Source organism: Falco biarmicus, chromosome 7 (genome assembly GCF_023638135.1).
Source record: "Falco biarmicus isolate bFalBia1 chromosome 7, bFalBia1.pri, whole genome shotgun sequence".
Taxonomy (NCBI): Eukaryota; Metazoa; Chordata; class Aves; order Falconiformes; family Falconidae; genus Falco; species Falco biarmicus.
The window spans coordinates 52,770,124-52,797,894 of NC_079294.1; the positions used below are offsets into that span (position 1 = coordinate 52,770,124).

The following is a 27,771-nucleotide window of genomic DNA, read 5'->3' on the forward strand; positions in this document are numbered from 1 at the left end:
TGTTTTCTCAGAACTTTGGCTTGTTCTCCTAATGCCACTGTTAGGTCACCAGTCCCAAGTCCTTTCTCTTTCAGAGAATACATTTGCACCCCATTGGACAGCTCCCAGTTTAGAGTGGCTGACAAGAGGCCACAGACTGGCACTAAACTGGAGCCTGGTTCTTTCAGAAAGCGGTTTTAGAACCATGCCCAACTGGCACCTAGTCAGCCGCAAATTTCTCTGCAAATTACATTGAATAGATTGAGGCGTTAGTCTGGAGGCAAAAGGTTGCTAGGAGAGGGTGGATGTGATTTAGACAGCCTACACAGATGGGGTTTGAAAAGAGGGAAAGAACACAAAAGGAGAAAGCATTTAACAGGCTGCAAGAGGGGGAAAATCCATTTTTCTACAGTTTCTACAGTGGTAGCTACCACGTCAGAAAAAGGAGAGGCAAAATGGTCCTGTAGTTGTAAGCTCTGAGCCTGAAATTTGTGAGAGCACACGAGCGTGGCCAGGTCCCCTTAGCACTGGGTTTCTCCTTTGCCAGTTGCAGGGAGAGAGAAAGCAAGGGACACAGGCATTGAGGATTCTTCTGTGACTACTTAGTTTTACCATTTTCTTACTTACAAAGTAACAGCATTGCTCCCTGCTGAGTGCTGGGGTGCTCAGGCAATTGAGAGAGAAAGGACATTTAAGTAGCCAGGGACAAGAAGCAGGCATGCATTTCTATACTGCAAGTATATACATCTGCAGAGCTCTGAATCGTTATGGTTAGTTAAATGTTTCATATTCGTCTCTAGCAGAATTTAGCTTCATGGTGCCTGAAAGCAAGGCTAAGTTTTGCAGGAGTAAATGAACACAGCCACATTTTAAAGTATCCTAGGATCCTCATTACTGCATATTCAAGAAAGATGTTCTATTACCTTACCTAAAATACAAATTGGAACTCGGACTTCTGACACCAGTTTTATCTGCATTGTACTTCCAGTCAGAATGAATGCACCTTATTGTATTTCTCAGTCTACTTGCTGAAGTTTAATATTTCGGGCAAGATGTTTAGCTCTGGTCTGGTGCAGCACACCTTTGATTTTCATGCACCAGAGACCTGAACAATGAAGAAACCAATTTAAATAAGTTGGGTTTTGAACACGATGAATTTTGAAACACTGCTAACGCACAGGTTTGTGTGCTGCATCCCCCTCTCAGCTTTCAGCAGAACCTCATTTCTCTTCCATCAAAATACTGTCGTTTTCTTTCCATGCTCTGTCCTCCCCCCTGGCTGAGAGGCAGCCTGTGTCATAGGTGCTTCCTGCTGAAGGGCCGATCCCTGCTGCCAGCCACGCAGCGGGGCGGCACAAGCAGGGCGGCTGTGTGCCCGCATCTGCCATTGATCAGGCACTGGTTGTCACAGAACCTCTGGATGACCGACCTCTGTCCTACAAACATGCTTGAAATGAGCCAAAAGCCACAGCAGGAATAAGCAAGATACATAGTCAGCCCAGCCAAATGAGCTGCTTTATTTGGTGAAGAAACCAGCCTAAAATGTCAGTGCATAAATTTAAAAGTACATTTGAAATCAGTGTCAAAATCTATAATGGATTTGGGGGAGGGGGGCGTTTGCACCAAGTCCCTGTGTGAAACTGATTTTGCGGTATCTAATTATAATTACTTTTCCATAGCAGGCCCCTTTGGCTCAACCAGAATCCCCTACAGCTTCAGCTGGGGAAGACGTTCAGTCTCTGGCTGACTCAATGGACTCGGACCGAGATTCCATCTGTAGTAATTCCAACGGCAATAATGGCAAAAACAGTAAAGAAAAAGAAAAGGACAAACAGAGAAAAGATAAAGACAAAACCAGGACGGATTCAGTTGCCAATAAAATAGGAAGCCTCAGCAAAACCCTGGGAATTAAACTGAAAAAGAATATGGGTGGTCTTGGAGGCCTGGTGCATGGCAAAATGAGCAGAGCCAATTCAGGGAATGGAAAAAATGGTGACACAGTAGAGAAGGTCAAAGAGAAGAAGTCCAAGTCTCGAAAAGGGAGCAAAGAGGAATCGGGACAGTCGGCGAGCACTTCTCCATCCGAAAAGACCACTCCATCTCCGACTGACAGAGCTAGCAACTCACCCACTGAGAAGGTGAACACTAAGTCCTTTGATAAGCAGTCTGACCCATGGAAGTACAGCACTGACGTGAAACTCAGCCTGAACATTTTGAGAGCTGCCATGCAGGGTGAACGAAAGTTTATTTTTGCCGGCCTTCTTTTGACCAGTCATAGGCATCAGTTCCACGAGGAGATGATAGGCTATTACCTGACCAGTGCACAGGAGCGTTTCAACGCAGAGCAGGAACAGAAGAGAAAGGATGCTGAGAAAAAGGCTGCACTGAATGGGTCATCTAGCAGGAAACTGGAGCCAGAAGCGTACTCAAAAGAAAAATTAGAAACGTCTCCTCAGGATAGGGCATCACCCGTCTTGCCTCAAAGCCATACAACTCAACTGGTTTTAAAATTTAAAGATCGCACTAGTCCCACTCCTGGGTCATTTTCTTCGCCTAGTAATGGTGCTAAGAAAAGTGGACCCATTCCGGTATCTGCCCACTATAGCCATACGCCACCTGTTCAAAGGCAAAGTGTCATCCATTTGCATGATGTCAACTCCAAGCCATCGAGCTTCCAAGATGATACCTACAAGCCAGTGGTTGGCACCTTAAAAACCTGTGCCACCTATCCCCAACAAAACAGATCACTGTCTTCTCAGAGCTATAGCCCAGCCCGGATATCCGGGATCCGTACGGTGAACACGGTGGAATCGCTGAGCTATGCCATGCCTACCGAACACAAGTCTCAGACATACACAAATGGATTCAATACTGGTGATATTAGAGACTGCTTAGAATATGCTGATGAGGATGCTCCTCAGACCTGGTTGAACAATGATAAAAATCAAGGCAGAAGCACAGTTTGCCCAATATATTCCATCCAGCAGAACCGCTGTAAGAAGGAGAACTGTTCCTTTTATGGTCGGCCTGAGACTGAGAATTACTGTTCGTACTGCTACAAAGAAGAGTTAAAGCGCAGGGAGAGAGAAAGCAAGGGACACAGGCATTGAGGATTCTTCTGTGACTACTTAGTTTTACCATTTTCTTACTTACAAAGTAAACAGTGTTGAATTGCAGTAAAAGGAATCCTTAAGAAAAGAATAAAGGATTGATGAGTAAATAGTGTCTAGCTTTTCGCTTTTCCGGGGCAATGAGGAAATAATAGGATTAATTTATCATAAAAAAAAGTATTATTTTCCATTTTGTCGGTGTCTTTTTTACATACACTGGTAAGCTGAAGGGTTGTTTACTCCTTTGTCAGTGCTGTGTATATGTTTGGTCAAAAATTTACTAATGGTGCCTGAATTTACACTGACATCACTCAGGTAGTAGAATGATAGGGAAAAGTCATAATACCGGAGATGTGGTGTTGTAGTAGGGTAGTATCTGCCTTGCAGACATTTGGAATTCTATAGCTATTATGAGAGTATTTTTTCCTCAGTAAAACCTAAATTTTTCATAGCCTTTTTTTTTCAGGAGGGTAGTGCTTTTGCATACTGCACATTTTTAACACGGCAGCATATTGCATTGCTACTAATGTTTGTACTCATTTCAGTCTAAAGTTGAATGATGCTGGGAAAATGGGAGTGAAAGGTCTGAATTCATGAGGGCTGTAGCCCTTTTTTATTTTAAGTTCTTACCAGTTATTTCTACATTTCCATAAAAAGGTAGAATGAGCCAATTTTATTTGTACTGAGTATTTCAACAGGTTTTATAAAAAATATATGATGACTTGCAAGACTTCACGTCACAAAAAATCTCCATATAGTATAGTTTTGGGCACCTGAATTTCAGTAGTATTTCCATTTCTGTTAAAATTGAGAGGCGTTAAATGAAAATCCAAAAATCTTATTAGATTTGGATAATTTGGTGACCAGCTAGGAAAGTTAGGATCATTTTAGAGCTGAATGAACTGCTTGTCAAAACAAAGGTATTGCACCAATTGATTCTCTTAGCCATTGCATGAATTTAATCATTATTTATTCCTTTCTCAGCATTATTGAGTGATAAGTTATCGCAAATATAACTACTTCTTAATGTTTCTTGGAAGTCTGGTGGCTCCATCTATTTTCTGAGTCTTCTCCTAGAGTGAGTTATGTACCCCGCAGGAGGTTCCAAGATGGCTATAAAGTATCTCCAGTATGAATTGCAACTCCTAGCACATGTTTGCACAAGTCTGATACCCAGATATTTACAGAAGTATCTGCAATATTTTTGAAAACAAAACTTTGCTCATAGAAACATTTCTGTAAAGCAGACACTGCAAATACTGGTAAAGTATGTGTATGACATTAGGAAGTGTTCTTCAATATAGTACTCGCCATTTTTGCACCCCTCCATCACCAACTGGTGTAATGTAGTAAGAACAGATCTTTAGCCTTTTTGCACTTGTAAGCAATGGCTCATTTACTGTCTACCTATTTTTTTTAAAAAAAAAGAACCCTCACTTTCCAGAAATAGGTGAAGTGCTGCCTCCAAGACCGATTACTCTGCCACCTGAAGATGCAGAACATGAGTTCTGCCTTGCTCGCTATGGAATAGCACTTTTCTGGCCCGCACAGGAAAGGTTCTTTGCCAAACAGTCTTTGTTCCTGATTCTTTGCTGCTGTAGCCCAGTTTTTACTCTTGACGTGGGCTCCACCACTTCCCTTGCTTACAGTTAATCCTAGTGAGCCTTGAAACCAAGCCTGAAGTAGTCTGTGAAACAAGATACACAAATTTATGCTGACATGTGCTGGCTTTCAGGAAAAGCACATAAGCTTTTGTTAATGTCCCACTGAAATCTGTGCAACTGAGCATGTACTTCAAATTTACCATATCTTTAGGTTTTCTGCTGAGTGGGATATTTAAAGAATCATTTCAAAATAAGTCCATTAGCCACTCCTAAAAAGCCACGGTCTGTGCTGTGAATCCAGACCTGTACTTTGTATTTGTGCCATTACTGACTGTTACTGAATTTGCATTCCTTCACAAGAGGGAGGTATCGGTGCGCGTAATGAGAGGGGAAAGCTCCGTGTGACTGCTGTCCCTCAGGTAAGCGCACTCTAAACCCTGTGCCTCCGGCCGCGCGCACTGGTCACCAGTGCCTGTTCTGGTTAAGGGTGGTGGTTACCTGCTGGTTCTCATCAGAGAAATCCGGTTGCAGATCGTGCTAAACCAAGCCAGATCGCGTTAAAGCACAACAAATGGCATACTTATTTGTGTTTGTTGCTGCGACTGAGGAAAGTGGCAGGATAGAACTTCAAGAAAAAAAGAAATATTTAAGAATTCATAGAGCGTTAGAGTAGCAGTAGCATTTGATACTCTGAGAATTGCTTCTATGTAAAGTGCTTAAGAAATCCTACATTAGCAGCCAGCTACACCAGCCCCCGTGTATTTGTCAGCTGTATCTGTTCTGAATGAGGGAAAAAGTAACAGCACGTATGTAAAAATAAGCCATTACCATGAGAATTTGCTGTTTCCCATTTTTCAAAAGAGTTGTTTCTATGGTATGTTTTTAAGATCCACTGCTCACAAAAGAAAGATTTACAGCTGGACGATATTTAGATAAATTACTCTGTTCTGTATTATTGAATAGACTGTACCTGTATGTTAGATTATTTTGAAAAATTAACTGGTCTTCTGAATAATAATAGGCTTGTCTGTGTAGGGTACCAAGCTTTAGTATTCACTATCATCGTCAAGTCACTCAGATATTTCCATAAATATATACCACTACTGGATTGCACATTTTTAAATATCTGTTATATGAAATACTGACAGAACACTTTTTAGTTGTATCTGTTTCCTCAGAATACTCCTCTTGGTATATCTTTGAATAATTTGCTTAATATTGCTGTTTTCTTTTAGAACTGTCTTCAAATACCCCACTATTCTTTTGTCCCTTAACATCTGATACTGAAAAGAAGCTGCAGGCCTACAATGCAATTTGCCAGTTAAATTCTACCCACCTTTTCATAGTAATTGTCCTATTTTCTGGATAAGTATTACTGTGATTTTTTTAAAAAATATTTTTAATTTTTCATTATTATTATTATTATTTCTGAGGTATTTGTGGCAGTCGTCTAAAGAAGATCCCATAGCTGGTATTGAACAGTCCAAACATGCAGAAACAGTGCCTCCCCCTGAGGAAGGGATTGTCCCCCTAACCGAAGAGCCTAGCGATGTGAGGACATTTTCTACCTATTTTTTCCCAGAGGGAATCCCCAATTGCTCATGACTTGCAATCACCAGCACTGGAAGAAATTGTGTCATTCCTCAGCTAGGTATAAGAGGGAATAACCTTCAAATGTATTTTTCTGTTGCACTAAATGGCTAACCTTTGACTGCTCTTTTGGTTTATTTTTCCTTACATTGAAAGCTATAGGTAGCCCAGAGGCCAGCAAGCCCTTTTCGGTGCCTGGTCTGCCCTCTCCGTACCTTCCAGAACTTAGTCCCAGCTGTACAGAACTCAGTTTTAGTTTTGCGGGACCCTGTTTGTTTCTTCTGTTAGCTCAGGTGGCTGCAAGACACGTGTATTTTTGCAGTTGCATGTGCTTTTCCCCCCTCTCTCTCCTTGACAGGGATTCAACAATTTTCACTGTTGTCCGGATCTCAAAAGTACGAACTAGATCCTGGGTAGGCTGCACCTTCCCAGAACAGAGCCAACATCACCGGGAGATATTTAGGTTGGAGGAAGCTGGATTTTTTTTTAGTCTGTGAATGTACAATTTTTCTAATTTAAAAAAGGCTTAAACCAATTATGCAAGTTTTTTACATTGTTCATAAACTCTGATACAAAGGTCTGTTTGTAACAGAGGACACCTGTAATACATAATGGGTTTCAGTCACACTTTATATTAAAGTTCCATTTGAAATGCTTTATAAAGAGTTAATCAACTATTGCTAGATTTTACAAGTATTTTTTCAAATGTGGCTATCAGTTGTAGCATACGGCTAACAGGCAGCTCATTCAGAAGAAGGTGGCACAGATTATCGAAGGTAACTTCAGATATTTTGGATTTTAAAACAATTGATTAACCTTCTGTTATTATGGTTCATTACGCTTTATAAATGCGATGGAAATACAGTGTGTGGCCCAGCTTTAGCAATTACTTCCTACTTCCTAGGTCAAAGGCAACATTAAGGGCATCAGTGAAAGGAAGATGCTGTCCTTGGGGAGTTCCCTGTTCCTTGTTTCTTAAGAAGTCTAAGTAGGCCAAGTGAAGTCTTCAGAGTCATCTTTTCTAAAGCCACAAAGTTGATGATGTAAGCAGTGTTGCTTGGCACGGCGTTGAGGAGGGATGCTAACATGGGTTTGCGTGCCATGTGGCTGCAGATCAGGGCAGTCTGCGGAGGCCGTAGCAGTCCTTGCATGTATCGGCATATTCAGGGTCATCTACTTCTCGTGTGGTGGAGGTGTAGATATCAAAAAATCCACAGCACAGATCTGACAAAAAAAAATACTGCCCTCTAACTCTGATTCTGCAAACAGTTAAACTGGTGCTTAACTTCACCGCACCCTGACATCAAGGAGACTGCTTTTTTCCAGAAACTTCATGTAACTGTTAAGAAAAAGCATAAATGTTTGTGGGATCCAGGCCTAAGCCTTTAGCCAGTGTTTGCTCCCCTCGGGCTGCCTGGTGTTACTCTTCCAGTGAGAGAATCGATGAGGATTTTGCCCGAGGAGGCGAGGGGAGCCTTCGGCCTCTCTAGGCTGGCCCTGCTGCCCTCTGAAATGGGTGGGCAGGGTGCCCCCAGTAGTGGGCCCTGCCGTCAGGCCTCCGTGGCACTCAGGCGCCTGCAAGCTGGACGTGAAAGCAGAGTAGGAGCTAGTAAGGGAGTAGGGTCTTCGTAACGCTGGGAACGTTTTGCACAGGCCGAACCCCGTATGTTAATAGAAACCACAATAATCTTCAATAAACACAGGTCCAGAGAAGCAAAATAACTGGTGGTGATTGTAGATGGCTTTTCAGCTTAGGGTATTTGAAGAGTATTTGTTTTAGGGTATGGCAGCTCGCGCAGAGGATCGCGAACAGTATATAGCATAGAGCTAAAATTATTTCAGTAACAGACAGTAGTACCTGTTTTAATTTGCACATTAAGTTCCAGTGTATATGACTAAAATATTATATTGTTAAAAATGAAAGGAAACCAATAGAGGTGTTTGTAAGTATGTTCTGTTTGTAGACAAGGCTGTATTATGTTGGAATTTTACAAGCCAAGTTTAAATTGTAATATAGAAATTATTTTTATATTATTTTCAAAATATGCTACAGAGCAATATTTTGCACCTTTATTATAAACAGGGTCATCATTTTAGTAGGTTACCTTCAGAAATGCTGGTAGAAATTAACCGTGAAGAATGCTTTGTAAATGTACTTGTTTCTAACTGCTCTGTCTGTTGTGCACATCTATATCTAATGCGCGTTGAATATACAATTTTTTTTCAATTGAAAAGCTTTAAATTTTTCTTTATATATTTTGGTACAACACTGTCCCTCCCTATTCAATTCCACTCTTTTTTCCAGTCCTACCAGTCACCATTTTTCTAAGCAGCTTCTGAATAAATGTTCATCTGGAAAGTTTTCTTGACAAATGAAACATTTCTGCACAGATATTGATTGATTTAAGACATTCATAATACACCTTGGATCCACTGGAGTAGGATTACTTTGCTTTTAAAAAAATAATAAATCAGAGATTTATTATTCCTTCAGAGTGAAAATCAAGCATTAATAACCAGTGCAACCATTTAACATCTGTGGGAAGAAAATCACTCTAGATCATAGAAAAGTCATCCTCTAATTGGCAGGTTCATTGTGTCTTAATATATATCTAATATGCATTTTATTCTTGCAGATTAAAGTGTTCAGATTTTATTTCTTCTTAGTTATTTGTACTGTACATATCAGTTACTGATGATCTGTGCAAAAAAGACTTTGCAAACTATGCGTAACGTTAAGCTAGGAGTCAGTGTAGTTTTTAAAATTCCATAAATTTTGTGGTTTAGTTTGCTGGGGTTGGTTTGTTTATTTAAGAATTACTGTTAAGGTATGTACTGCAACCAAAATTCTCAAGTCTGGGTGCCTAACTAACGTTAAGATTCTGCATCTAGGTTTCTCCTAATAGAGTGGGTTTAAGGTGTGCTGAGCATCAGTTTCTGTGGGAGGAAAAGTTCTTTCTTGGTTTCAGAAAATCAAGTGAGCATTACTCCAGCACACGTTCAGGGCTTTCCTTTGTAAGTCTACACTTCTTTTCAGTCAATGGAATTTACATTTTCTCTTTAGTGATTTTCCACGTGTGAACAAATAATTTGGCTTATTCATAAAGTGATTGCTTGCCTTGTACCAAACCACCACATACCTGTCCATTTAACTGTTGCATTCATAGTGGGGCTAGTGCGTTCCACCGACCTGGGGGGATTATGAGACCTTTTCTTCTTGGATATCCTGATCGCTCTGTTTTGATTATTTGATTTTCCTCTGAAATGAATGTGCTGTTCTGACTGCTGGTCAATGTCCCATTACCTGAATGCACGTACTGTACCAAGAGGATTGAAATGGCTGATGCACATTTGCACTGCGGAACACATGATATGGGTAAAAGCCACCATGTTCCAAACAGCCTTAAAATTACGACTCTCTGGGGACTGAGAGTCACTTAACTGGATGCAGCCTCGGTCCCAACTGCTTCATCTAACCATGGCTGTAAAACACTAGCCTCTGTCGTCTGTGTAACTGTTTTGTATTCATCTGAATAACCTGCCATCTTGAAGGCTTTTTTCCTTTAAAAATTTGTAATTCTTTGACAAGTGTCATTGTGTCAGGAAACCTTACTCAAAAGAGGAGATAAGATGTAAAATTCGAGAGATAATGGTAGCTAGCGGAGTAACCATGGCACCAAAATGCTGAAAAGAGGGAAACCAGTGAAGATGTATCAAAACTTATTTCCTGTCAAGTCTGGAAGTTTTGTAGAGGCTGTATTCTCAGAAAAAAAAAAAAAATATTTTGCCAATCATCTCTGCATCTAATGTAGTCTCTTACTTTGTGGCAGAGGTTTGCTGTTGGGGAAGAAGGGAGAGAAAAATGGCAAGTTTTCTTCCCTTCCTAAATAAAGCAATTTCTACTCTAGTGGCAGTCATCTGAGATTGCAAAAATATAATCCAGTGTTAGAACTAAACAGTGCCTAACTCCTGTGAGTTGTGTATTTTATTTTAATTTTGCCCCTTTCAAATGCTCTTTTAAAATAAAAAAAAAAGGGGGGGGGGGGTGAGGGGAAGTTTAAAGAATAAGCTTGTAGGACAGTTACCCAGTTCTTCCTTTTTTTCACATGCAAAATCCATATAAGCTTGAAAATGGAGTTACACTGGAGTTGCACTTCCCCTCTCAGGCAAGTTGAGAGGTAAAAGCTACATTTTTAGGCAAAACCCATGTAACTGCTTTGCCACAGAATAAAATTAGAACGCCTTGGCCCAGGAGCTTTGCCTGGCAGTATGTTGGGAGCTGGAGAGCCACGGCCAGCCTGGCCGAAACAGAGCAAGCCTGGTCGTTCTTGCCTTTAGAACAGACAGTTAGTCCTGGCCCGTGGCGTCTGAGCGGTGTCTTTGCAGTAAAGATGGAGCAGAACACTGCCTTGTCACTTGCACCAGGTTTAAGTAACAGAAAGCCTTTTCCCTGTGCTTTTAGTTAAAATATGCAGGAGGATGTAGCAGCAAAAGATGGCACCTTGGGCTCACAGAATGCCCTGCATCTCCTTTTCATGGGCTTGCAATCAGGTATGAATTGAAACGCAGCCATGTGGGCGTGACAGAAGCGCTCTCATCTCTGAACTTTGCAAATTGTGTGCACTTACGTTTTAATACTAACAGAAATATAGCAATGGTTTTATCGTTTATTTGCTCAAGGTTCTGAGTACTGTAAATATGGCCTTTGTGTACTGCACACGGTACGTGTCCAGGACAAACGATGCTTTTGCCTCGGAGCCGCTCAAAGAGCTTTGCATGCACATGATACCTGTCTCTGTTCAGTCACCATAAACCAAGGAGAACAAACGGGATTTAAGCCTAGATTAAATAATTCATGGAATTAGCCACCAACCATAGTATTCCAGGCCAGCTTTGACAGCTTTGTATAAAACTCTATCCCAATGATCTAGTTGAGGTTTGTGCTCTTTCCCAGGCAGGAGCAGTTACTTCTGCGTCTTTTCCAAGCCTTACTCTGCTAACTCCTTGTTGCACTTGTGATCTGCTGGTCTTCTCATGATTCAGCTGCAAAGCAGTTTTTCAAATCTGCATAGACCTCTTGTCTGTTACTGGAATCCATCTAGAGCTTTATTTTCTGTTCAATTGTAAGACGCAGAATACTGTTATAAACTTGTCCTAATGCCTTGACGTTGACGGTTGCGTGGCTGAAAGACTTTGTTCTCCTTGGAAGGCCTCGTTCTTCCTCGTTGATTCTTGTGACTGACATCTTTGTATGGAAGAAGCTGAATGAAACACTGAAAATGTCAATGCTGTTTACATGTATTTCTGCCATGTGGTGTAGTTTATCTCTTTTGTTACACAATTTTGTGTTGTTAAAACTCAATGCCTCTCAGATATGGACGAATCTTGAAGGATAGTCTGAATTATTATACACAAAAGGTATATGTAGCTAATTCATTGTAACTTTACTATTACTGTTGTATAATGTGCCCTCCCCAAATTGTTTATCTTTTTTGCTGTTGCTAACATTTTCCCTTTCATCTTCTACTTCCTTAGACAAATTCTAAAGCTCTTTGTCCTTAAAGCCTGTGGTAGATTTTCCAATAATGATTTGGCTTTCTTAGCTCAGTTTGCATATAGAGTGGCTTGTCTCCCCAATCAGGAATTAAAATAACACAGATGTCACACCCGTAGTTTACAGCAGTTCATTTACTCCTTAACTGAGTCTTTGTTCAATTATAACCAAAGCTAATTTTATGAAGTTTAAAAGATCAGGACAGGTAATGTGACACTTTCTAATAACCTAGCAAACTCAGCATTTTTAAAAACGTAGAAATAGTACAATGAACATACTTGTACTTGAAATCCGTGTTTCAAAGATGGACAGTAGCTGGGTCTCACTGAGGCTCAAGTGAATGTTAATAAGGAATAAAGCAAGTCTCACTGATTTTTGTTGGCTAAGAGTTCAGCTTCTTGGTAGTCGTACCATCCTCATTTTCCAGAGTCTGAGTCTGAGTTTCCTGTTGTCTTCTATAAGTTTATACTGTTTTAGCAAAGATTGATTTATGATTTCAATAAACAAAATGATAGATATACCAGAAACTTATTTAAAGCTGAAGTGACTTTTCAGGTTTCTCTCTGTTTGACCATTTTCATGCAAAACTTTTACCCCGTATGAAAGGAGTGAATTTTTATTTTCCTATTCCCTTCCCTATTTGCAATTTAAAGACATAATTGGTTGCAGTCACTTTCATCTGCACACAAAACAGCTGATAATTTTTAAGCTGACTGCCATGTCATGTTTAAACCCATGGTTCAAAAGAAACCAGGAGCATTAATTAATGTTAAAGGATAATGAATTTTTTTTGTTGTGAAAGGTGTGAGTTCTTGAGAACCTTTTCTACATGCAGTTTTCATTCAAATTCAATTTAAATGTCATTTTTAATCTGATCCATACTTCGACAAAGATGATGTGTAAGAGCTGTTTTTAGCAGTTGGATTGTTACTTTGTAAAGTATTAAAGCACTAAACCAATTTTTGCAATAGGTAGTAAAACTTGCTTTTGTTTTGAAAAACTTCCAGTTATAACTGTCGCACTTTTTATAGCAGAACTGTATTTAATTTCTTTCTTTTATGAAAGATTACTCAAAGTAACTGATAGCTCTGTAATCCGTGTGAATTGGCTTCTCCATTATTTGAAACTGAGAGAAGCTATAATGCCTATCCAATAAAATTAACTTATTTCTAAAGTATTTGTTTGCTTGAATTCTTGTTTGTGCTTTTTGTGTGATCTCCTCAGTGTTATGCTGGGGAAACATCGCAGCCTGGAAGGGAAGCAAGGGGCGAGGGGCACGCCGTGAACTGCGGGTGGGGGGTAACTGGGACGTCGCTGGCTCCCCTGCTGCAGCCGCCAAATCCACTCAGTTTGACTTCAAGGTCTGCATGAGGTGGGTCACCGACGGTCTGAGGCAAAAGCCAGACATGAGGCACTGCCAGGCCTGTTCAGCTTTTGCTTCTACAGTGTTCCCAGTTCCCGGGTTCCGAGGGCACAAGGGCCCCCTGTGCCGTGCCACGGGCTGGGCTGTGACCTACCACCCTCGGGACATCCATGCCCGTGCTGTCAGGTGGCAGCCAGGGCATTTGTCAAACATCTCTTGGTGAACTACAGTGTTTCGTTAGAAAAATCCCAAGTGCTGAAGAAGTCATATTAACCCATGGTAAGTTGTGCCAACAGTTAAGTAGCCATTTTTAAAAACCCTTTTATTTCTAACCTGAATTTGCCTGACTCTGGTTTCTGCCGTTGGGTCTCATCTCCCCCCTGTCTGATGGAGGAGCTGCCCTCCAGCTGCTTGTGCCCTCTGCGGGGCTGTCCCTTAGCCTCTGTGTCAGGCTGAGCAGGTTGTGCTTTCCAAGGCCATTGCAAAGGCGCAATTCCAGTTCGTGGAGCGTAATCCTTCTCATGCCTGTGCTACAAGCCTTCTCCAGCCTTTTAACCCCTCCTTGGTCTGTAGATACCTGAATTAGACCGAAAGCTCTCTGTGAAACACACGCCAGCTCCAACGAGAAGGAATCCAGGCAGAGACGGCCGCAGGCTCCGTTGGACTGCCCCTCTGCTGAATGTGCCACCGATCCTGTGGAAGAATCGACATTTTTTTCAGCATAAGTTTATTCCCTAATTGAAACGATTGTCTGTTCATTCACAAAGATGTCTTCACTCTTTCTGGCTGTAAGACGTACAAGGACCTCTCACCCAGCTGCGCTCTGACCCGGCGTTTTTCAGAGCCCTTGCTTCCTGAGCTAGAGTCCTCATCTGGTGAGTATAGCCAAGCTGATGGGGTGTCGTCCTAAATCTCTGAGTTAATTTTGATTGTATCAAACACACTTGGTTTGCTTGTACCCAGTTTCCAGAGCAATCCTGATTACTCTGTATTAGCAGCCAATCATTTAGTTTCCTAATATTATTAATAATTCTTTTAAGCACTGTCCCCTGGTGATCGGTGCAGGCTGGACACTCTTGAGGCAGTGGGTTGGTGAGAATTTATCGGTTGATCTTCTAATCTTTTCAAGTAATCTAAAAAAGGTTTGAAAGGGCCTATTTTTTATATCATAATACTGACTTTATTTATTTTACCCTTGTAAATCATTCTTGATTCAAGTTCCATATTAACCATTTCATTATTGTGCCTGTGTTCACAGCGCACATTTACCTTCAGTAGTTGCTGCTTGACACCATCGTGAATTTGATTTGGGGATAAATCAGATAGTAAAATAGTTTGGGGAAAGGAGATAAAATAATCTTTGAACGTGTCTCCCTGTTCTGCAGATCTCAAAGGTTTCTGCCCACAATATGCCAGCCTGCCATTAGGGTTTCCTTCTTTCCTGGTGCAAACAAACTGCACCTAAAGACGGAAGGGAAGCTAATGCTCGGCAGAGGTTACGGACTCGCTCAGATCTGTGCGTTTCATGAAGAATTTTCTTAACTGGTGTGACTGGTTTCTAGGAACATGGTTCTTAAATATAAGGACATCGTAATACTAAACTTCCCTGCCTGTGTGATTGATACTGGAATTAGCTTTATCGCAGTGGTACGTTAAATAGCTCTTGTGTTCTCATCTTGTGTTGATTTAGAGGGCACAGTCACACAGTGTGCTCAGCACGATCAGATTCCTGTGTCTTTCTAGAGCTTTATAATCTCCAAGAGGCCTTCATGAAAAGAGGGCAGACTTACTTGTAGAGCTGGAATTTACACTCAAGAAACACTTTGACTGAAGGATGTTAAAGCAACATAAGGCTTTACTTGTCGAAATCTAGCATTGGTTGGCCTCCCGGATTGGCATCCTGGCCAAAATCCAAACACTTGGATTCCTTCAGCTTGTTCTGGAGGTGTGGTTCCTTTTCACTGTGTGCTCAGAACGATTACAGGCGAGTGTTCAGTCAGTCCAGAAGTTTGGAAAATGGCATTTTAATTTATGATGCGTGTTGCTAATCTCTCTTATAGAAAGCTTTAAAGAGGAAAAGCAGCGTTGGTACATAATGACTTCCTTTGGGTCACCCTGTCAAACGGCTGTTTGGGGTGAGCCCGCTTCCCCGAGGGCTTGCTGCCTGCCACCCCTGGACCACCAGTACCAGTCACCCATCTACTGGTCTCCCGCTGCGGGGATGCAGGAAGCGGTGCTGGTATCACATACTGCTGTGCAGAAAACTGGTGATAGATGCTTATTTTTAACAGCATCTAGTGAAACTGGGATTTCTTAATGAAAAGAGAGGAAATAGCCCACATCTGCAGAGCACCGATAAAAAGCAGTTCTCTGCAGTCTGTCAGCTTTGTTGTAAGTGATTCCAATTTTCTTCTGTGGCATTTGTTTTTCCTTGCCAAACTAACTAGCATTTATAGTTGATTTCTGGTAACTTCAAATCCTATCCAAAAAGTTATATAATTTACTCCTAATGTTGTCGTCTTTGCTACAGGATTTTTTTTTTAAAAAATTTCATTTGTTTGATTTCTACACAGATGGCTCAGTTAAACTTCACATGTAACTAGAAAATACTTCTAAAAAGCAGCATTTTTTGGACCCCTCATGTGAGTCAGATTTCTAAACTTTGCCATTCGTAAGATCAATACATTTCAAGAAGGATTACTGACGGGGTAAAGTTTACCCCTAGAACTACAGGGCAGCTCTCAGCCAGAACTATTAAAAAGCACGTCATAGATGAGTAATCTGACTGGATTTTAATACTTCAAATAGTTCAGTAAGTAACTAGCTTGAAAACAGAAATGTTTCACAACATTAACCATATGCAAGCGCATACTTGATTTGACTTTACAGAGTTGTGTTCCGCTTCCTGTGGTCTCCTTAAATAAATCTATGCATCACTCTGAGTTTCACCACATTTGAAAGACTCCCTCTACTTACAACACAATTGCAGTGTTTTTCTTCACATAACTACATTTGCAAGAAAAAAGGGTGTTTTAAAGAACAAATTGAGTACCTTTCCACAAAACTCCGCCTAACTTGGATGCCTTGCTGAAATAAAGCTGTTCATATTGTTAACTCTGAGGAAACAAAATGAAAGCAGTTTAAGAACCTAACATGGTTATAAAACTCTGAGAGCAAGTACCACTTGTGGAAAAAATCTAGTTTCTCCTCCCTGTTGTAGCTTATTTTCCCTTGTCTGATTTCAGTGTGCATTGGAAGTGGTGACAATGGAAGTGCACAGTTACCGCATGGGAAGAACAAGTTACAGATCAGGGACACGCTGTAACTGAAGAATGCATTGCAGGTGTTGCCCCTCAAGGACACTAACATGAAAAAAACAAACAAACAAACAAAAGCCAGAGGTAGGTAGAGTGCAGAACTCAAAGGGATGTAAGGATGCTAAAACAGAAGTAGAAAAACTGTGGCTGACACGCCAGCTGCATGTCTCCTGGGGGAAATGCTGGAGGCTTTAAGGACAAAGCAGACTTTTTGGGGCTACGCTAGGAGCTGATGATAATGGTTTATAAGACTGCTAAATTGGCTCATCTAAACTCACAAAGTGCTGTGAATCTAAGACAAAAAATGAACAAAAATGCAATTGTTATTATTGTGACCATAGCATTTGCCCAAATGTCTAGTTACGCGCAGCATAAGAACGAACAGAAATCTGATCGATGAAGCAAAGGCCAAGACAGTTACCTGAGCACCCAGGGCTGGAGAGATTCCTAAAGGAATCCTGGCCTCCCTCTGCAGTGCCCCGTTCTATACTTGCAAGATGAAAACGTTGTTTTTCTGCACAGAAAAATGTTAAGTCAGTCTGTTTACTCAAGGACACAGAGCCACCTGAACAGAAAAGCCACGCATCTCAGTACTGCGCAGAATAACACTGAATTTACTTTCTTCGTTCTACAGCAAATCAGTTGCCTACAAAGGCTGAAAACTGTTGGAGTGCCTGGAATGAAAGCAAGGCAGACCCAAGCATCCATACCTCTTATGCAAGATTTAACAGCATGTAAGTCATGGTATGCACAAGGGTTTTAAAATGTAAAATATCATACATTAGACTTCATCTGTCAATTATAATTAAAAAAAGCCTGATCACTGAATTGAAGTGATTAGGAAGGAGTGGAGCAAAGAGCAGTGGCTAGTGCAGGACGAGTTATTAATATGTTTTAATTACTATGTATGTGAGTATATTTACCACAGGTAGACCAGAGAAAGCTGCCTACATAAGGCCTTGCCTATGTAAGATGGGCAGGAGCAGCAAGTAAGCAAGCTCTTCGGCAGTTACAGAGAGCGAGCAAGTATCCAGTATGTCCCCATGAAATCTCTTGTTAAACCCCACAGGTGACCCATACTTCCCCAAGTCCGTGCCCGTGCCATTCCCATTAGATCAGACCTCATTCCCGCTGATCCAGGTGCTGCTGACACCCCAGTATCTGTCCTATGCTTTCCCGGCTGCTCTCCGGTTGTGTGAGCTGCCCCAAAAGGCACCCGGGCGCTCCTGCCCCGTAGCAGGCGCTGACAGCACGGGCAGACAGATTTTTACCACTGCCGTTTCATATGCACTTTTGGTCGCTTTTGTGTGTCCCAGAGCGGTGGTTTTGGTGCCTGATAAACGTCACGCAGGAGTCCTGTCAGATCTGAAGTCCAGTTTTCTGCCCAGACGACAGGGAGGCATTGGGATCGCTCTGCTCTAGAACTGAACTTGTTTCGAAGGTAAGTGCAAAACATTGGAATTAGTAAGTGGTGGGAATCTAACTGCAGGGAAAATTCCTCTCCCTCTTTTTGCAGTGCTTATGGGTAACATTCTCCAAATGACATAATTTATGTGAACAGAGAAGAATCACGAGTTTAATTTGGTATCAGTCGGTTGTAAAATCTGTTACTGACTTCTTGTCTCCTGCACACTATTCCAGGAAAACAGAAAACTGGCAAAGGTACCATCTAAGGGATTTTAAATGTTGGCAGAAGGTTCGTGTAACAGATGTTGCTTTTCTTCTTTAAAGGAAGATTTTTAACTTAAGAAACTACAAATTAAAAAGGAAGTTATTTATAGACATGAACTCAAATTATGGATGTGCGACTACATAAAATAACCAACTACTCCCTGACTTTTTCAACAAAGTTCAAACAGCTCCATAGCCCTTTCTTTTCAAAAAGCTGACACATCACTTGTGTTGATGATTTTCCAGACTTTCTGGCTTCTGGCTGAGATTCCATATAGCAACCGCCACTTTGCAGAAAGCTGGTTAATACACTACTGAGCATGTAATATATTTACCATCAGAACCAAAGACTCTGTAGGTTTAAGAGACCGGGACACATCCGTGAAGGCAGGGCTGTGCTCATAGGCAAACAGCGCTAATTCTGCTCCAGCATCTGAATCTTTTATCTGGAGCAGAATCTGGCCAAGGAGGAAAGCGCCCATCCTGTGTTTGTGTTGGTTCCGTGCATGTGTCTATGAGGTACCTGCAGATGTCGATGGCAGTGGCTGTTGTTAGGTCCTTGTCACCTGGGAGCTGGATAAACTCACCCAGCTTGGTTCCCATGTGGCAGTTAGACCTGTTGCTGCCTGATGGCCTTGGAGGGAGGTACTTGCTGTGCCTCTGACTGGGACGGTCAAGATGTCGATGTGTACCTTTATAACTGATAAAACCCAAACCACAGCCAGCCCACTCTGCCTTTGGCTTCTGCTGAAATTATCAGAGAAGCCAGGAGCTCGTTAGTGGTCACTTAAATGTCTCATGAATCTGGGCTTCTAAGATTTGTGGGGAATACTGCTGTAAATTCTATTATCGAACGTAATTGAAAGCAAATACAAAATATAAATGCTTCAGCATCCCTTTTACTGTGTAGTGCTTCGTATCATTACAATGTGTCTAGCACCAAGTAGTTCAAATGCTCGTTACCGTGTCACATCTGCAAACCTTTTACAACTAGAAATACTATTGTTTAGAAAAGACACTCTGTAGCATGTTCTTACTCTTTCAATTGTTTTATCAGTCCTGGGAGATGGTATTTACCTCCCTGAGTTCAGAAATAGAGAGATCTTCATGTAGCAGGTTTGCAAAGACACTCTGTGTAGAGACACAGGGCATCAGGCAGGAAAGGTATGATTAGGAATGGTACTGAATAATTCCCAGGGATTTTTCCTAGCAACAACCCTTCCCAGACCACAGTCATGCTTACAGGAAATGGCAATTCTACGTTAAAAAGATAATTTTTGTATAATATTCCCCAAAGCAAAGAGGCAACACTTTTCAGAGGTACCTAAAAGGGAGGTGCTGAGTGCAGCCCCTTGGCACATTCCAGTTCTGTTAGGTACGTTAGCCGTTCTCTGCGGTGTCAGGAATTCACAAACTGGGCTTGGTCTAAGAGGAGGTGACCCCTCCAGTATAAAAATTTGTGTGTGTGACAGGGAACGTAGGGTGTGGTTGGAAAGGAGGGAGCCAGGGTGATTTTCCTTGGAGGAGGGCAAAGGTGCCGTTCCTGTGTGTGGTGACTGCACGGTGCTGCGCAGAAGATGCTGAGCAGGCAAGCAAGGAGGCCCTGCTCTGAAGCAATCGCTCTTCGGAGGGAGGTGGGACATGAACACACAAGCAGATGACTAAGGAAAGGCTTTTTTTCTTCTACAGGCAACGTTACCATTTAACACTGGTAGAAGACTGTATTGTTAGGCTGAGGGATGTGAATCTAAACCACTGCTATCGGTAAAATAATGGCTGAATTTTGAAAGCATTGCACACGTTGTTTTATCATGTTCCAGCTCCCGTATCCAAGAGGATGAGGGTTTTTTTCTGAGAACCTCCCATCTTAGTTCATGAAACAGATTTTTCTAGCCTCGTAACAGCCCTGTGCTTCAAGCAGATTATTTTAAGGACCTGGTGGGGGTGCTGCGTAGCTTGGCTGGGGTTTTTCCTCTTCCTGCCTAACTTCCCACACAGTACTGGGCAGAGCGGTGCTGGTCGTTCTCCAGGTCCCAGCCAGCCCCTCCCAGAGCCCAGTCACAACAGGCAGAGGAGCCAGGAGCCTGAGCACAGCTGAGAGCTACGCAGAGGCACGGCCGGAGTACAGCGGTGCTTGAAAGCCGCGCATTCAGCGGTGTCTGCGCTCCAGTTCAGTAACAGTGAAGTGGTGAAGCTCCGTCTTCTTGAAAACCTTCCCCTCTCCTGGCAAACACCATGTAACATACGATTTTTACGGTGACTTGTAGCATATTTTTGCTGCTGAAATATAACCCTTCCTTTCTAGTCCTCCTTAATCATAGTGATTTTGTGGAGAATACCGAATTTTCCGTTATTTGACTTAAAGCTTGATTCCCGCCCCCTCCCCCCCCCCCCCTCCATTTCCTTCTGCATTAATTATCCCTCCTAAAAATAGGCAGGGGGAGTCCGAAAATATCCAGTGGAGCCTTAATGGAAGGTTTCTCAGAGGGAAGCCAATCCATGCCTGATTTATTCCCCCAGCCTTGTTTGTGCCGTCCCACGCTCCGCACAGCTCCCGTTCCCGGGCTTGCCTCGTGCTCCCTCCCCAGCACAGCTGCTTGCGAGGGCACGTGGAGGGGAACCCACCCCTCACCCGGTCTTCAGGGAAAGCTGCAAAAGCTGGGGTGTGCTGTGACTGCTTTCCAACCCTCACCCCTGCGAGGGACGACTCTCCTGCAGGGAGGAAGGTGGATGAAGGTCATTTCTTTTGCGGATCTGCCCACCTGCTCTGCTCCTGCAGCCAGCCCACGGCGCCTGCCCGGAGCTGGGGCATCTCCCCCGGCTCTGCGGGCTGGGGCAGGGTTCACTGAGGCACCACAGGTGGCATTCGCAATCCCCAACAAACCTTCCTGCTGCTTCCTGTCAAGCCATCCTATTCCTCCCAGCAGGCTGCAGCAACAGCTGGTAGGGCAGTCCCAGAGTGGAAAAGCTTGGGATTCGTTTTACGACCCCCAAAGTCAAAAAGATGGCACGTTAAACCAGACCTGGAAGGCCTTGCAGCTTCTCAGGACTGTGCTGTCTGTAACGCCAAAGGGTCCAAGCCAGTCCTCAGCACAACAACAGAGGCTGGAGGAAGAAACAGAGAAAATGGGCTCGTCTCGGGTCTGATCAGTGGCGATTCTGCATTTTGGTGCGGGAAGTCTTGACACAGCCTGGGTTTGGGGCCAGCCACTCGTGGGTGTGCCTATCCCTTGCTCCCCTCTGGGAAAACCGTAGCTGTGATGTTGATGTTTAGATGTATGTGAGCCTCTGAATGTGGCATTTTGCAAGAGTCCCAAACTGACATATTTTTTGCAGAGGGTGGGGCATGAAGCTTGAGAGAAAAATCGCAGGGCCTTTGAAGTGCAAAGCTTTGTAGTTTAAAAAAGCTAGGAAATTCCTGTTGCAGTTCACCGCCTGTGGAAAATCTGGAAGGTCAGACTTTTAACCAAAGACACTGGATAAAATATTTTAAAGTAACAGACTGGGAAAGCGTGGCTTTCATGTTTTAACTGTTTATGCAGTGGTGGAGAAGGAGAGCTTGATTCAAGAAGTGTGTACTGAACAACACTGTCAGTCTGTGCCTTGTTTCTCTCCCACTCTGAGGCTTCGAGTGCGTGCAGATCGCTGACGTAAAATGCGTTAGTGGTGGAAGGGGGAGGGAGGAATTTCTCTCTTCCGTTGCTATTGTGTTTTGTTATGTTTTGTGTCTGTTCAGTTTGTCTCCAGGATCAGAGAAATGACTCAGAAAGTTATTTCCACAATAGGAGAGCATGGGAAAACACAAACACTGGTCTCTTAAAGACACACAGTCCTGTTTATTACGCACCGACATGCCTTACTTTCTAGGCTGTTGGAAATGCTACCACATGAACTGTCGTGCTCCTTCCTCTAGACGCCCTTTTGGATTTTGCACCCGAGGCCTTTCTTCTTCTCCCTAGAAAATGACATAAAATTGCACTACCCTATACTCCTTTCTTATTTTCTCTATACTTCCCTCTCTTTACCTTACCTTTTCCATTTATTACACTTTTCATCTGTTCCCCATATTCTTCCCATTGCTCTTACTACACCGCCCCATACTTGAAACACTCTCTCTGACCAGCACCATCTCCCTTGTCCTGCAGCTGGGCCTTTTTTCTCTCAGTGGCGCTCTCACCCACCCACTTGGCACACTGCACCTTCTCTCTGGGGGATGTCCCCGTCACGCCATGTAGGCCTTGGGAAGGGCGCTTGGGCTAGCCCTGAACAAGCCAGCCTGGGCAGGGGAAGCTCTTGCGCGACCCTTCGGGTGCACCTTCCAAGCGCTAGTGCAGCAGGCTCAGACCTGCTGCGCTGTGCTCAGGCAGGCGTGTTTATCCAGTGATGCAGAGAAGAAACGGCAGCTCAACAGAAACCTGCTGGCAACAGCGTCTCGGAGCCTCTCGTAGCCCAGCCCCTGATGCCAACCCCCTTTCCCGTTCAACGTTTGCTCCAGCCAGTGGGAGCCAAAGATTGAATCTAACCCCTTCCAGTGCCAGCCAGGCAGGACAGGTTGATCCTTTGTTTACAATTATGATGAAGCAGCAATTATACTCTAGAGCTGTTTTCTCTTGGTGTGGCAGAGTGATTACTAAGCTCAGTGTTTAGGTTTTGTTGCAGACCTTTGGGGCCTGTTCTTGCCTAAAAGCCCACCCAGGCTTTTTCTTCACTCTTTTTTTTTATTTTTTTTATTTTCTCTTTTTTCCAGATTTGTTTAATGTAACCTTGTTACATTATGGCGCAAATCTGGCCCCCAAATCCAGCGTTCGTTGATGCTTCCCCCTTCTCCTCTTGCTGCTCAGATGTCTGGGCATCCAGTGTCCCTTGTCTGATGTATGGATTAAGAAATCTATTAAAAGAATCTTTCCCTCTCTCTTTATACTCTTAGCTGTGCCAGCAATGTGCTGTATCTAGCTAGACATGTATGCTTGCCTGCTTGAATTACTGTTCAATTTAGGTCCCTTCTCTACTGCTCTTAGAAAAGATGATGCAGTCTCTGGTCATCTTTGGAGATGCTGCCTAGCTTCCTTGCTCTGCGGTGCTTTAGGAAGGCCCATGTGTGTTCTGGTGCTGAGCTTTTCTGGTCAGCTGCTAGAAACACTCACCTTGTCTCATTGCCCTCGCCTCTTTATTTTTATTTCAGTCCCCATATTCTCTCTCTTTTCTCTCTGTTGACTCTATTTATATTTATGTGACTTCAATCTCCTTCAGTGAACTTGCAAAGCATGCCATGGGTGTGGTTCCTTGAAAAGCTGGGGCAATTAACCTTGAGATGGACTACTTTGAAGCCAGAAATGCTGCACAGGTAAATGTAAATAGGAATATCCCCTCCTGATTCTAGCATTATTATCCCTTCTCTTCTGAACTGATGGACTACTGCCAAGTCTATGAACATTTCATGGCAAATGCTGAGTCACAGGCAAGACAGAAACTCATACATTTAGCAACTCGAGAGAATAAGTTTCTTTTGCAGGTGAGAATGTGTTAATATACACATTTCGGAGCGTGGGTGTCTGGGTGGGGAGGTATGTAACGCTGCAGTACCAAGGCAATCGACTCAAACTGAAAAGGCATATCCTTTTAGAAGTATTTCTTTCTCTTTTCATTCTTCTAGAAAGCTTAGAAAACAATCTTTGACTGCTCTTCTGTTAGCAAACACGAGGCAGATCCTTCATGTAGGATGACTTCAGAAACGCTACTCTCGGGGCCTGTTTTCACAAACAGTGCTTAGAAGTGTTGTGTAACCTGTATTTTCAAGAAACTTCAGACTCATTACTTCACAGAAAAGAGGAGCAAGAGTCCGTACCAACTTTCTCCAGCATCAGCAGAAAAAAGACCCCTCCCCACCTTTTTTCCCCAGTACAAACAGTGAATTTAGGTTGAGCAAGTGGCTGAAAAACGGGGGGGTGGCAGAGGTCAGATATGTCACACCCTTTCCACAGGAACAACCCAGCAAAACCCAACTGGACTCCTAAAGCAGCTGTCTAGCCTGTCTGTTCAAGGGTGAAAATTTAACTAGAATTGTGAATGGGGTGAAAAGACATCTGAGGAAGCATTAAGGCAAAGACTGCCAGGGGAAGGGTGGTGCTAGTTACTTCAGTGGATGTGAAATGGAAGTTCAACAGACAGACTGATAACAAGGTCTGCAAGGGAACCTCAGCTCCCTCCGTTATTAGACAGTTTACCAGGAGTTTTGCCTGAGGATCCTCACAACCTGAATGCTCCAGAGAGTCCTCTGCCTGGGGTTTCCCAGTTATAACACAGGCGCGGAGAATAAACAGTGGGAGGCCACACCACGCTAATATTAGTAGAAGAGAATGAAACAAACCTGTGGTTTTCTGTTGGACAGAAGCATTTTGTCTTCTGTTCCAGTGATGGCTCCCTAGTAGTCAGGGCTCCCCACTGCATGCGCAAAGAGTATGTTATTCTCAGATAACGAGCCCTTAAATACTGCAGTACCATGGTTAAGCATTTATGTGATTTAGCTAGTTCCTCTGTGTTAAGTCACAGAATAGCAGTTAATAATAGACACGTGTAGATAGATGTACAAGCTAACTGGTGCATGGTCAGAGATAATAGCAATGACAGTTCAACACTGTAATGAATACATGGGGAAAACTGTTATTAAAGATAATGGTCTCCAAGTTATTTGCTCTGAACAGTTTTCATGACCACTGCACAACAAAATGTACTCATTTTAAAGTAATTCACACAATTGCCTCTAGCTTAACGAAGATATTTTAGCTTTCATCTTTCAGCAGTAGTCCACTGTTCTAAACTATTTTTGCGATCAGTTATAATGTTCTATAGACAGATATTCATTATAGAGAACAAAATTGTTTTCCTAGGGGTGTGGTGTAACTTTCAAAGAGGACAAAGGCATACATCAGCCACTGCCTCATGTATTCGAGAAAGTCACTCAGATCTCTCGTGTTTCAGTTTACTTTTCTTTAAAATTATGAAAGAACATTTTGGAATGCTGTGAGATTAAGTTACAACTGTTCTGATAGTACACTGCCACCTGCAGAGATGATATCAGAAATCTGCAAAGAACTGAGGTCTGAAGAAAGGATAGCTGACTCTTTGACCTTTGTAATGCATATTAATCCTGTAACCATCTTGTAAAAACCCCACAGTATATACCAGCTTTGAGAAAATAATTTCACTATGCAACTATAAAATACTGGTTAAAGCAGATGAGAGTACTTAACAAACATCACAGAAACTTTCTCTCAATGATTAAAAACATAATCCAATTTTAAACAATAGCACCGGTTGACATTTAAACAAAGATGTGTAACAAGATATCAAACCTCAAATGAACAGCACAGATATTAACAACTGATGCTTTCTAACTGATACATAGAGAAGGAAATTAAGAGAAAAGCAACATTTCATAGTTATAAGTTTTATTTTGGAAAATGTAAACGTCACTAACCATGCATACAAGTTAAGACGATATTTTACAGTTGTTAATTTTCTTTCTTTTTCCTTTTTTTTCCTTTGTTATTGTTGTTGCATAGGACATTATCACAATATATAATCTATGCAGTACAAAATACATAAAAAGTTACAGCAGAGCAAGAATAGATGAACATACAACTGTACAACTGTAATACTTCAATGTAGTGATTTAAAGAGTTGAAAAGTGACCCATGGAAGCATTCATGTGCTGCTGATAAAACTGTAGAAGTAAAGATGATGCCGGTAACATTTAGTTCACTAAAGCTGGAAGAATATATGTAAACACGTGCACACTTACTGGCACACATATTCTCTGTCACCCACACAGGCATGTGCTTGTGAAAAACCACGTGTGCACATGCCCACCCGTCCCCCCGAATGCATACATACACAAGTAACTGCAGCTGTAACCAGAGATGAAATTCAACCACAAATCTCAAAAAAACAGCTTCAAACTTTCCAAATGCAATGGTGTGGATCTAGGATTCTGGTTCAGACCCATCACTAGTCATAATGAAATGGATACCTAATTGTGTTCTGTAGACATCCCTTCGTTATTCAGTGTGTAGTATATACACACTGCTGTGTATACGTACTATACAGTTTACACATATATATGTATTTATATATATGTGCATATGCTTCTATAAATCCATATATATATATATAACCTATATCAGTGGATGGGGTTTTGCGTTTTATATTCTGGCTTATGGGGTAAACAAGTATAACTCGGTTATTTTCTTCTGCCTAAGGCTATAGCTTTATCCCCAAAAGAGGTAAAGATACAGACATTCATCATACCATTCACTGACATAGACCATATGTTAGCACCCAATGCACAAACAGGTGGTGTGATGGAGTAAAAGAGCACCTGAAAGTCAGTTCGTAGGCATCACCTAATGAAATTAGTAAATCAAATGGCAATGAAAAAGCAAGCTTTAAGTATGCAGGGTTCATTTTCCTCATTCTTTCTTCACAAACCGTGTACCCCAAAACAACAATGCACTTCAAAGAGTACACATTCTAGAACTCATGGCAAAGAACTGGAGAAAAGCAGTTGTGAATGTGAATAGGTAGAAACAGGTAAGCTCTTCGCACAGCCTTTTGCTGCCTGGCTGCATGAAGCACGGAAAGCGCTGAATGTCTGGACAGGAGGTGATGAGGTTTTAAAGGTGTACAGAGGCTTTCATAGCTAAAAGTTATTGCAAAGGTTAATGCAGTACAGGGGGTAGGGTATATACAGGAATTAGATGTTACCATCAAACAGAGGCTTCTGATGACTTGTTATAAATATATACCTTTGCAGTTATATAACATAAACGGATAGTATGCCTACATTATAAAAGCAAGGAACAATTAGTTCGCCGATATAAACAATTCTCACAATAAAATCTAGCTGCCAGGAGTTTACCAGGACTGCTTTCTAAGAAGCAAGATGAAAATTGAATTCATGTGGCCATTAATGCACTTCAGGCCTTTGCACAGGATGAGGTTAATGGAAGGGATGAATGAGTTTCTAAGGGTGTCTTTACTTTCAGTCGAGTGGTGGTAGTGATGTGATGATTTTAACTTGCACCCATTTCCTATAGCAAGGCAGTTAAACTCAACTCTTAGAGGAAGCTAGAATCATGGCTGGAGAAAAACAAACTTCCAGGGCTTTCTTAATAATCATAAAACTGTTGTTATATGCTGAAACTAAAAATAAAAAAATAGGGCAATTTTTTAGTTTGTGGGGAATCACCTCAACAGATTGCATGGGGAAGGGAGGAGGCAAGAGAGGTGCACACGCGTCCAAACGGAGGACTGCAAAGACATCTGCACCTTGCCAGAGCAGTGCTTCCCAAGCCTGCGATGTTTGTTGCTATGCCAGGAGAATGTTTGAGGTTCACTGCTGGGTGAAACAGCAAAAGGGTAAAACTTTGAGGTTAGTTTCAGTAAGCACCCAGATTTCAAAACATAATCTGAGCTGTTCAGGCTTCTCATATCTGAAAAACTCAGGAGGAACCATCATGAGAATGGAGTCTTATGACTTTGCTGATACTTCTGCTTCTTTTCTAACATCTAGCAGATGCTACAA

General features: G+C 42.2%; 1 protein-coding gene across 8 annotated transcripts in view; it reads left to right on the forward strand.

Annotated features, from left to right (window-relative positions):
- Positions 1 to 13,014, forward strand: part of OTUD7A (OTU deubiquitinase 7A) — a 146,914-nt gene extending 133,900 nt beyond the window's left edge. For 7 of the 8 annotated variants that reach the window (XM_056346789.1, XM_056346795.1, XM_056346790.1 and 4 more), the window contains one exon: positions 1,659 to 13,014. In XM_056346789.1, the coding sequence (XP_056202764.1) occupies positions 1,659 to 3,089 (1,431 nt within the window). In that variant the 3' untranslated portion in view covers positions 3,090 to 13,014. The remainder of the gene's footprint in view (positions 1 to 1,658) is intronic. The other variant, XM_056346793.1, reaches the window with a different exon arrangement.
- The last annotated feature ends 14,757 nt before the right edge of the window (positions 13,015 to 27,771 follow it).